Here is a 12,738-nt window from a genome sequence, read left to right on the forward strand (position 1 = left end):
CATACATCTATCTACATAACAACCTACTAACTACCTACAGTTTACACAAGTAGAGTAGAATAGTTAGTGGGCTGTTATGTAGATAGATGTATGTGTGTGTGTGTGTGGGGGTGGTGTATGTATATATATATATATGTGTGTGTGTATATATATGTATGTATGTATGTATGTATGTATGTATGTATGTAAGCATATGGATGTGAAAGTAAACAAATCCACATACAGACGGATAGGTACATAGGTTATATGAGCAAACAAGCACACATACGCAAATGAAGACTGAAACACATCCACACATGGAGATGCACATCCATACATACAAACATGGTACCTAGTTGCAAAACACACACACACATACACACTCAGGCATGCACACACAAGGAGACAGAGGTACACACACACACATACACAAACACACACACCCACATGCATAAAAACACTCAAACAGACATGCAAATACATGAATATGCAGAATACATGCATACAACTGTACACACATAAATAGATACATGCATGCATATATAGGCACACACACACACACATGCGCACGAACAAACAAAAAAGGAATGCAGTGTGAGTAACGGACAGTCAAAACTATTGGAAAGGTTGCAAGACACAACAAATATTTTGGAAAAATAAAAAATAAATAAGTGGAAATCTTACTGGTGAATGTGTTAAATAAGGCACCAAAAGAAATTGACTCTCCCCAGACAACAGCATGTATATATATATATATATATATATATATATATATAATGTGTGTGTGTGTGTAATATTAATGTAATGTATGTGCTTGATACTTTGTAGTGTATGTACAGCATTGATAAGCCTCAGGTTATAGTGAAAGACACTTGTCTAAAATACTGCATGGTGAAATAGAACTGGAGATTTAGTGGTAACAAAGCAAACTCTACATCCACACAGCCATGCCTGCACTCATACTCATATTTTCTGACTCGATGTTATTTTACAAGTAGTGTTCTAAACTCTACTTCAAATCTCTCCATGAGATAGTAAAACTTAACATATCCTGTCACATGTTTGAGTGTTTCACCTGTTATAAAATATTTTGATTAGATTTGCTGATTATTTCTTTTCATTAGACAATCCTGATAACTTGGTTTTCTCTTATTTTAATTGTTTTATTTACTTGCACTTTGTATTTAGACTCTGAGTGCAGTAATACAGAGCTCACCTATAATTCTACAATGCATTAACTGCTGAAACTATTACTTAAGAAAGAAAAAAAAAAGATAAAGTATTGATTTTTATTATTTGAGAAAAAAACAACAAATAAAAAAATAAGAATATTAAATAAAAATATTAATTAAACTTCTGTTATTTAAAGACAAGGACAACTCTTAAATTTATAATTGAAGAAGACAATTCTTTCCTTACACACCCATGGAAGTTGTTGTAAAATAAAAGCAAACATAAAAATTAAGTAAAACCCTTCTCCTGGCAATTTGATTTTTGTTCCTCTTCCTCTTATTTAAATTGGAAGTGTATTTGTTAATTGTTGCATGATAGAATAAGCTTGAACTATAATAAATAGCTTCCACTGGAGGCATCATAATTATTTCAGGCAGTACTAATCTCCATTAATGAATTGTCAAAGACTGCTGGTATTTATTCCTACCTTGTTATTGTTAAGTGTATTTTATTTATTTTATTCATTCATTTAGTTTGTGTTTGAAACAGGGCTTGGCTAATTTCAGTACGGTATCTTTCATTTCATTCATTATGTTCTGAGTTCAAATTAATCTATGGGTTAAGCATTTTATTCCACTGAATTTTCTCCGCCTCCATAGAAAAACTAGCTTTGTGCATAAATAAAAATGGTTTCAAACTTTCATTCTCTCTCTCTCATGTACCCACATGGTGGTGGTGGTGGTGGATCTCTTGTTTGATGATGATGATGATTCAAATATTTAGTCAATTAAATTATTTGATCCTGGACTAATGTGTAAGTAACTGAGAATTCCACAGACAGATGTACACAACATAATTCTTAGGCAGAATCAATGTGACACAGTGTGTATGTACTTGTGTGTGTGTGTGTGTGTGTGTGTATGTGTGTGTGTGTGTGTGTGTGTGTGTGTAAGTAACAAGCCTGCATCATGTGAATTACAGGTACAGTCCATGTGACAGGCTTCCATGTTGCTTCTGTCTACCCCATTTAACTCAAAAGGCATGGGTCGATTCAAGGCTTATGATAAATGATATGTGACCTTTGCACATGATATCAGACTGTGGGAAAGAAACTAAGACCTTGTAGTTGTGAAGTGAACTTTTTAACCATCTAGCAGTTACTATGCCAACATATATATTTATCTGTGTGTGTGTGTGTATAAAACAGACTTATACAAATGACTTGATAAGGTTTATGATTAATTGTAAGTATTCTTTTTCTCTGTCAATAGAATCCTTATAATTTACTGTCACATTATGCAATGGCTACTGTAATATGGTTATGAATAATATAAAAAAATCTATGCATACTCTCTCTCTCTTTCTCACTCTCACACACACATAAGTGTGTGTGTTTCTTTATATAAGGATGCAGGCGTGGCTGTTTCACATCCAAGCCATGTGGTTTTTAGATTCAGTCCCACTTTGTGACACCTTGGGGAAGTGTCTTCTACTGTAGCCCAGGCCAACCAATTCCTTGTAAGTGGATTTGATAGGTGGAAACTGAAAGATGCCCGAGGCTATAGTAGAAAACATTTGCCCAAGGTGCCATGCCTGCACCTATATATATATATATATGTATATATATATATATATATATATATATATATATATATATATTAGAAATTATGTGTAGATGCATGACTGCTATTGTTTACAGCTTCATGTAGATTTTCATAATCCAGTCTGCTTTCTGCATAGCTGTTGAATAGCTACTTTGCTAAGTAGTTTTGATAGTTATGAGCTACAGAGCAAATATAGGGAAAATAAGGATAAACACAAGTTTATATTAAAGTTCCTACATGCATTTCATCATGTGTGTATATGCATAGGGGCTCATCAAGGATCAGTCCTCAGCTCCCTCTTATTTCTTTATTGCTCACAAGGGGCTAAACATAGAGGGGACAAACAAAGACAGACAAAGGGATTAAGTCGATTACATCGACACCAGTGCGTAACTGGTACTTAATTTATCGACCCCGAAAGGATGAAAGGCAAAGTCGACCTCGGCGGAATTTGAACTCAGAGCGTAACGGCAGACGAAATACTGCTAAGCATTTTGCCCAGCGAGCTAACGATTCTGCCAGCTCTCCTCAGTCCTCTCTTAGTCCTACAGGCAATAACAGAGGAATTCAAGATAAGCTACCCCTGGGAGCTCCTCTAAGCTGATGACCTTGCTCTAATAGTTGAGTCCCTACCAGAGCTAGAGAAGTTTCAGGTGTGGAAGCAAGGTCTAGAATCAAAGGGCCTTAGAGTCAATCTAGCAAAAACCAAAATCTTAGTAAGTAGGATGGCAGTCAAATCACAAATCCCTTCAGGTAGACGGCCCTGCTCAATCTGTAGAAAAGATGTAGGTAGAAACTCCATAAGATGTAGCTGGTGTAAGCTATGGACACAGAAGAGTTGCAACAATATCAAAGGAAGGTTAACTGGGAAGATAGTTTTTGCGTGTGGCAAATGCACAGGTTCAATAAGCACCGAAGATATGCAGAAAACAGATTCCATCACATGCCAGAGAGAAAAGCTAGTAGTAGTTGATAGCTTCTGTTTCCTGGGTGACCAAGTCAGTAGTTGGAGTGGATGCTCTGAGAAGGTAGCTGCTAGAATAAGAATAGCCTGGGCAAAGTTCAGAGAGCTCCTACCTCTGCTGGTAACAAAGGGCCTCTCGCTCAGAGTGAAAGGTAGACTGCAGTGAAACATGGGCTGCGACTGCTGAGGACATGTGTAGGCTTGAAAGAAATGAAGCTAGTATGCTCCGCTGGATGTGTAATGTCACTGTGCCTACACAACAGAATGTAAGCACCCAGAGAGAAAAGTTGGACATAAGAAGCATCAGATGTGGTGTGCAAGAGAGACAGCTGCACTGGTATGGTCATTTGTTGTGTATGGATGAGAATAGCCGTGTGAAGAAGTGTCACACCCTAACAGTGGAGGGAACCTGTGGAAGAGGTAGACCCAGCAAGACATGGGATCAGGTGGTGAAGCACAATCTTCAAATGTTGGGCTTCACAGAGGCAATGACAAGTGACCGAGACCTTTAGAGATATGCTGTGCTTGAGAAAACCTGTCAAACCAAGTGAGATCATAGCCGTGGCCGATGTCAGTGTTGTTTAATTGGCCCATTTAAAAATGCCCTTCAATTGTTGGGCAATATGCTATGCTTGAGAAGACCTGTTGAATCAAGTGAAATTGTAGTCATGGCCAATGCCGGTGCCACCTGACTGGCACCTGTGCTAGTGGCACATAAAAAACACCATTCGAGTGTGGCCATTGCCAGTACTGGTGGCATGTAAAAAGCACTGTTTGAGTATGGTTGATGCCTGACTGGCTCCCGTGTCAGTGGCACATAAAAAACACCATTTGAATGTGGTTGATACCAGTGCCGCTTGACTGGCCCCTGTGCCGCTACATTCTTGGAGTAGTTGGCATTAGGAAGGGCATCCAGCTGTAGAAACCTTGCCGGATCAGATTGGAGCCTGGTGCAGCCTTCTGCCTTGCCAGTCCTCAGTCAAACCGTCCAGCCCGTGCCAGCATGGAAAGCAGATGTTAAACAATGATGATGATATATGTTAAAGTAATGAAGAAAGACAAACAATTAGGCAATGTAGGACAAGGACAAATAGGTAACACACCTATTTCAGCACTCAGAATACATACCTATTAGTTTGAGTCTTCCTGATGAAAACTCATCAGCTCTTTCCCCTCTCTTTCTCTCTCTCTTTCTCTCTCTCTCTCTCTCTCTCTCTCTCTCTCTCTCTCTCTCTCTCTCTCTCTCTCTCTCTCTCTCTCTATGTATATATATATATATATATATATCAAAGTAAAAATCTTATTGTGTACAAGGGTGCGTAGTGATCAATTATAAATAAATATAAAATATATCAAGTACAGGACATCACCAATGAGTGAGAAATACGTAAACACATAATGAGAGACAAGTAGGGGACAAAATACCACAAGAAGTCAACCCCTCCTCAGTTGTCGACTGTTAATACTTGTATTTTATATTTAATGATTTATACACACACACACACACACACACACACATAAATGTATCTCTGTCATTCAACAATGTCTCAGTTGTTCAATGGCTCAAATTACCTGCTCCTGAATTAATGTGTTTGTGGCTGAGCATACCAGACACACATACCTTTGATTTAATTATCATGCAGAACCAGCATAACATAGTGTGTGACAAAGCCATATGGTTATATCTTTCCAATTATAGGTACATCCGACAGACTTCAATGAAATTTCCATTTCTATCCTTTCCTTCACAAGAAATGGATTAACTCAAGGCTATAGAAAATGACATATGACTTTATCAACTTAGGTAAAAAAGAGTTTAGTCATTCATTTACAGCTGTGAAAATTAGGAATGGGGAAATTCAGAATAGCAATGACAGGAAGATTTAGCTTTGGATAATCACCATCATCATCATTAATCAACATTAGCTTTCCATGCGAGTATCAATTGGATGGGTTGTCATTATCTATGTCAGTTTAGAGATACTGCTCTACCAGAGAAATTGGAGGATACATCTTGTCTATGACCTTCTTAACATTTACCACTTTACAGAGTATACTGAATTTGATTCTGGCACGAGCACCAGAGAGGTTGTCATGTTTTTGACAGAACCAAAGTGCCCTCTTAAGTCCACACTTTAGCACTTTAGAGAGTGTATGTATCATGTTCATTTTGTGTCCTAGCACAAAAGAGGTTTCCTTGTTCTTGACAGGATTAAAATGTCCCCTTGGTCCCCAACAATAGATGGGTTGCTTTTTACTTTGACAATTAGAGTGTCCTCACTACTCTATAAAGTTAGACTGAGGAGATGAATAAAAGGCACATGAGAATCAAGATGTGTGGCAAAGGCAAGAAAATGTGTTATGGTAGGAAGAGTAATTGAAGTGAGAAGGTAACAAAGAGAGTGAGAGTGAAGGATTATAAGATGGATAAATGGTAGGAGTAATTGATGGATGTCAATACCAGCTAGTTCATAAGGGGATGGAATATAGAAGGAATAATGATACAGTGTATGGGGTGAGAGCTAGGAAAGGTTGAGCGTTGGTGAGACAGGTCATGTGATATTCCCATGTGAAGCATAGTGAGGTGAAGATGGGGGATCATCTGCCATCCTTTATCACACTAGTGACAGCATAGTACAGTGAGAGAGAAGAGAGAGAGAGTAAAAGAGGCATGAGTGACTAAGGCTCAAATGAGAGAAGAGTGACATGGTTAAAAGGATGTATAATAGGATATTAGAGTGATGAGAGAGTATAAAGGTAGTAGAATATTTAGATTTGGTAGTGTGTGTACACACACATATATATACACATATATATTATATAAAATAGAGCTGCATGTGTGTGATTTTGCTTTTCACGCAAAAATAGCTGTGCAAATTGCTTCCATACTTGGGATGCATGAATAATTTGACCTCAGATACATAATAGTGTCTTCAGTTTATTTTTTACTAGCAGCTAAGCCCAGTTTCACCCGGTCTGTTTGGGTAATGTGGCTGTGATCATTTTCGGTTAGGCATAATCTATAACAGCGTTTCTCAACCTTATCATTTTGGGTCCCCTGTTTCGATTGGAGCCTCCAGCCGTATGAAAATTTCCTCCTCCACCTGTCAGAAAACAGCTTCGCCCATTCCCCTCTCCAAACCACCCTTAAAAATTTTTTTTTTCTGACAGAAACCCCCTTTTTGGCTACGGAGAATACGAATCTGCAAAAAAATTGGCAAAAATCAACATTTCTAAATTAACCCCACCCCCATTTCCTTCATTTTGAACTTTTTTCAGAATTTGTTTTTCAAAATATGTGGGAAAATATGGAGATTATGATTCTGAAAACAATTTCCAAAAATCTTTATAAAATTTTTTTTAAGAATTTTTTTTTCTAAATATGCGGAAAAATACAGACATTATGATCTGGACAAAAATTTCAAAACATTTCTGTACTTATGGTTATGGTTTTAGGGTTAGGGTTTTAGGGTTAGAGTTAGGGTTTTAGGGTTAGTGTTGGGGAAAAAAGTCAAAATTGAAGAAGTTGGGGGAGAAGGGGGAATTTCACAATGCCAATTTTTGGCAATTTTCCCCGAACCTCCATATCCGAAAACGGGGACTTTTGGCAAAAAAAAAAAAAATTTTTTTAAATAAACAAATTTGGGAGAAAATCGGTGGTGGGTGGGTGGGTGGGAGGAAGGGTGGAAGTCTTTCCAAAATATCTTTACAGAAAACAGCTTCAGGAGTTGTGAAGAAAGAATTTGTATGTAGTCTGTTTCTGAGAACTATTCTATTGGACATCTGTCTAATCACGTCTTTTAAGGTACACACACATACATAAAAAATGTGAGGTCATGGTAGAAAATTTTTACGATAGTTGATTTATAGAAAAGATTGTTAAATTTTTGAAATGCAAATCTGTGAATGAAAATTAAGTTCAGACCTCTACGTGGTAGGTAGACTTAGTAGAAATAGCAGCCAATCTCCCTGAAAACACCCTACTATATTAATGCGACAATTCTGCATATTATGTAATTTGAATGAGAAACTGTGACTAAAGATGAAGATAATTAACCCCACAAAGAGGTGAAAGAAGAGAGACAGCATAGCGAAAGTTTTGGCTGTAGTCCCCTTGTTGCTGTGTGAGCAACTAAATAAAGAGGAGATTTGCATTAGAAAAAGTTTTAATCGATTTTCTCGGTAAGTATGAGGGCTAGGAAAAAAATAGAAGAGGCATTAAGAAGTTGACGTTAAGAATTGCTTTAAGAGTTAGAAAATGTTTGACATTTCAATCATCACCAAAAAATGAAGCTGTAAGAATTTACGGGGAAATTGTATGTAAGAAGTAAAGCAGAAATGATTTGTAACTGTACTGCCAAAGTTCTGCAACTTAATAGCAGACGTATCCAATTTAAGAAAAGTGAAGATAAAAGCTAAGTGGAGAAGTATGGAATAAGTCATTGTTATACATTTATAGAAAAAATAGACACGTACCTTAGAGAACAAAATGTAGCTGAGAGCTATTGTATTAGACATTTGTCTAATCAGAGAGCAGAAATTGAAAGAAGGTATATGAAATGGATGTGTGTGTGTGTGTTTTTTTGCGGATAATTTGGTGGGAGTTTTGCAGTCAGCATGAGGTGGTTTGTGTTTATCTCTCAAGTCAAATTGTTGTGAATTTGTCTGTAATAGCAATTCCCGGACAAGTGAAAATATTTTTTTGATATGTGGTTGGGGAAAAAAGGGGATCTTTTGAAGTTGGCATGAAAGCAAAAGAGACAACGAGAGTGCAGTTGTATGAGTGAAGTTCTTTTGAAGTTGCGTGAGACGTAAGAATTGGTGTGTGTGTGTGTGTTTGATGGGGTGTGTAAGACAGAATGTGTGGTGTGTATATGAATTGCTTTTGTGAGTGCGTGTGAAGAGACAGAGTAATGTTGATGGTGTGTGTGTATATGAGAGAAATAACTGAAATTTTTCATTCAGGTTTTGTAGTGAGTGATTGAGAGAGAGAGAGAGAGTGGTTATGTATGTATGAATGGCTTCAGTGACACACACACACAGAGGTTGTTTTAATCGATTTTCTCGGTAACTATGGGGGCTAGGAAAAAATACAAACCGCATTCCAATCTATGCACCAGTCTCTACATGTGTGCCATTTTTCACGCAAATCCACCCAGCCGTTTGGCTGTGAACCTCAAGACAAGAAAGAATACAACGTTCACACATGTCAAATTTATATTATAGATTAAAAATTAAAAATAAATATGATTCACTTCTTTAAAAAGGTTTCTCAATGTCAACTTCTGGTATTGATGCAGCAATGGGGAAATTTTCTGTTTTCATTTGCAAAGTCTCTCTCTATTCTAATATTTTCATTTCAAGTTTTATTTCACTATTTTATTTCACAACTACGATAAATTACTGAAAGAAATATTTACTAAGTTCATAAATTTAAGTATTTGGTACAAGATAGTTTTTAATGAACTTTTATTTATATGGGTTTTTTTCATTTCATGTTTGTCATTCGTTGTTTGCAATGTTTTCTCTCTGTCTCTCTCTCTCTCTCACACACACACTGTTTCTCTAATATAAACACACACACACACTGGCTCTAATATAAACACACACAGAGACACTCCAGGTTTGATTTCATTATTACACAAATATCACATTAGAATTTTGCAATTCAACATAGGGTGTCCCAAAAAATATGGGCATTCTTTCACTTGAACCTGCACACTGTTAATTTCTGTAAAATTTTTTTTATTAATTTACTTTTTGCACACAATGTTCAGCTCTAGGTATTTGTAGTCAGTCACACATGCACATGTGGTTTTGTATGTATGTTTGTATACATTTATATATATATGTGTGAGAGAGAGAGAGTGAAGGGGTGTGTTGTCATGTATACGTACATATATAGATACATATGCATACATTTTTTTGTATGCATGTGTGTGTGAAACAGAGAGAGAGAGAGAGTGATGTCTAAGTGGCACTCACTCTCTCACACGCACACATATATACAAAAAAGATGTATGCGTATTTATTTATGTACGTATGACAACACACCCCTTCTCTCTCTCTCTCTCACACACACACACACGTCCATTTCATCTGATGTGTGTGAGTGAGTGTGTGTGTGTATGTGTGTGTGCATGGGGTATTCCACTATTGCCGTTTATTCCAATCACTCTTGTGAAGATATTCCCGTGACTCATTTTTTCATTATATATATATGTGTGTGTGTGTATATATATATATATATATATATGTACATTTCAAAATAAGCAACAAGGATATCCAGAGGTAATGCAGTACAATCGTTTCATGTAACTCCATTTAATTGAACAAAGCAACCATTACATCAATTTAAATGCAGAGCAATCCTCAGCTGCACAAAGACATAGAATTTAATTAAATTAAAACAGATGGACACAGTATAATTTTACCTAAAATCTCCAAGAAGTTAAGGAGATAGACAAAGAACATGCTGACTTCACTTCCACTTAAAAGCTACTAAGGTATCAGGAAGAAAGACTTGCTACAGATTTTGCTTGTCACTGTTTTATGGGGTCAGCTTATAGACTAGTATTATCAAATTTTTGTATATCTAAGTCTTAGAGAACAGAGGGCAGTGTCTGTTAGGGGTAGGGCTGAGGGATTCGACAAATCCAGCTGTAGAAACTCTGCCAAATTTAGATTGGAGCCTGGTGTTGCCATCCGGTTTCACCAGTCCTCAGTCAAGTCGTCCAACCCATGCTAGCATGGAAAGCGGACGTTAAACGATGATGATGATGATGATGATGATTTATCTAAATATTAACTTATTAGATGGTGTCTATGGAAATTGTTCAATTGGAATTTAACTGGTATTTAATAAAGGAGCACTAAAGCTAAACAACATGTTAACTATATACTAATTTAATTAAATTGAATTATTTTAAGTTGTGGAAATACCGGTATTGTTTTATATAAGCTAAGTATAATTTAATAGGGGTACAAAGATTAGATTTATTAAAGGCTAATACTCTAATCTTTATTAACTTAACTTGAGTCTTCTTCTATGTTTTGCTTCCATATCTGGAATTTCTTCTCTAAATACATTACTGATTCAGCATAAAACTAGGTCATCAGTGTAAAGAAGTTCCCATGGAAAGCCGATGTTTTATAGCTTGGAGGACAGTGACAGAGGAGTTATAATAAATTAATATATTTTTAATTTGTGATGCCATCTATGTAATGAATAACAGCTAAATGGGTGACACCATATTTAATGCTTGAAGTGTCCAAAACTCAGGTATGATTAAATATGCAGTGGGATAAAACTAATATTAGTTAATGACTAATCTTATTTCTATTTCACAAATATTGGATGCTTTTCTAGATACGTTTCAGCTTCCTTAGAAGTATAGTCATAGTTTCATTTTTGCTTGCTAAAGCGCTAGCAAATAGAGCATACTGAAATGTATATGTGGTGGTAAGTATTAAATAATTCCGAGATAGTATCTGCGTAATAAATAAGTATTGTTGCTGAGAATGTTTTAACAACACAAAAACCTGTCTAGTTACTTTTTATATTTTTATAAAAAATTGAAGCTATGATATTCTTCAGTTAATATTGTTTTTCTGATTACAGGGTGGTAAATGGGCATAATTGTTTCAGCACAGGATAGAATACCTTGCAGTTTTTGTTCCAAGTCTCTGTGCTCTGAGTTCAAATCCTGCTGAGGGCACTATGTCTTTCATCCTTTCAGGGATCAACAAAGTCAGTGTTGTTGGGAGAATTGGTAAAAGTTTTAGAATATTTGGCCATTGGATGAAATACCTTGCAGTATCTGTGTTGGTTCTGTGCATTCTAAGTTCAAATCTCACCTTCTGTCACTAGAAAAAAGAAAGGTAACACCCCTCTTGTCAGGAGTTAGAACAGACAATATCAGTAATGGAAAAAACAAACCTTGTTTCTTTGGTTTGACTGGAAGATTGATTGCTACCATGACCACCACCTTTCACTCCATATTTTGTCCTACTTTTTATTTTTTAATGTACCAAGTATTGAATAAGCTTTCACTCACTTACCTACTTCTGTTACTTTTGCCTTACCTCCTTTTGAGATTAATGATGTCAGGAACAATGGATTGGGAGAAATGCTAGTATCAGATGAGACTCCTTGCTGTATCTCATCAGGCTCTTTCTATTCTAAGTTTAAATTTCATCAAAGCACCAATAGCCAGGGCTGATCACTTAGTCAGAGGAGCACCCCATCCTGCCTGCAAATGGCCAGTATGGATAAAGTGGCAAGGGCCACTTTATCTGTGACACTCACTCAGAAGTGGTCTGATAATGACTGAATGGAATGGGTAGGAAATGAATGAATGTATGTATGTGGTGTTCTTAATAGTGAAAACCTCCATCTTAATCATTTCCATCTCACTTCTCTCATCACATTAGCCCTCTAACAACTCCTTATAGTTATGACCTGTCTTCATCAACCCTCTCATCTCTCCTCCTGTATTTTCTCTCTTAACTCTTCTTTCTCCTTCCCCCTTCTTCCTTTTCTGCCTCCTTCATTCATCTATATTTTCTTCCTTTGTACTTCTCTCGCATCCCTCTCATCATCATCATTTAATGTCTGTTTTCCATACTTCTTAAAACAATACTCGATACTCTTGGTGTCACTTTAACCTTGTTTATTTCTCTTCCAGCTGTATCATATGCCAACAAGACACTCTGTGACACATTGTATGAAGTTTATGAAGATGACTGGGAAGACCAGAAATCCTTCCACAGTCATTTAGAGGTAAGTATTCACTTTATTTAAGTACAATGATAGTTAAATTAGGGTTTCTTCTTGAAGGTTTGATGTTTAGTTGTTCTGACTTCAAATCCTGTCTGCCTTCCATTGATATTATGAAATACATCCCTGCTACACACACATGCACATGTATATTATGCTTCTATAATTTCTCACAAAATTTTTAATCTCAGAAAGAGTTAAGGCTTGCTCCTAAAATATATTTTCTTGTAGTTCTTTAG

At 36.4% G+C, this 12,738-nt stretch overlaps 1 protein-coding gene across 5 annotated transcripts in view; it reads left to right on the forward strand.

The window, feature by feature from the left end:
- Positions 1 to 12,738, forward strand: part of LOC106878700 (myc box-dependent-interacting protein 1) — a 122,919-nt gene that overhangs the window by 76,678 nt on the left and 33,503 nt on the right. For all 5 annotated transcript variants that reach the window (XR_016241458.1, XR_001410535.3, XR_008263893.2 and 2 more), the window contains one exon: positions 12,408 to 12,502. Coding sequence is in view for 2 of the 5 variants with exons in the window: in XM_089350597.1 (XP_089206723.1) it covers positions 12,408 to 12,502 (95 nt within the window). In the remaining 3 variants the exon portion in view is untranslated. The remainder of the gene's footprint in view (positions 1 to 12,407; positions 12,503 to 12,738) is intronic.

This window comes from Octopus bimaculoides, chromosome 4 (genome assembly GCF_046866305.1).
Source record: "Octopus bimaculoides isolate indiv1 chromosome 4, ASM4686630v1, whole genome shotgun sequence".
NCBI lineage: Eukaryota > Metazoa > Mollusca > Cephalopoda > Octopoda > Octopodidae > Octopus > Octopus bimaculoides.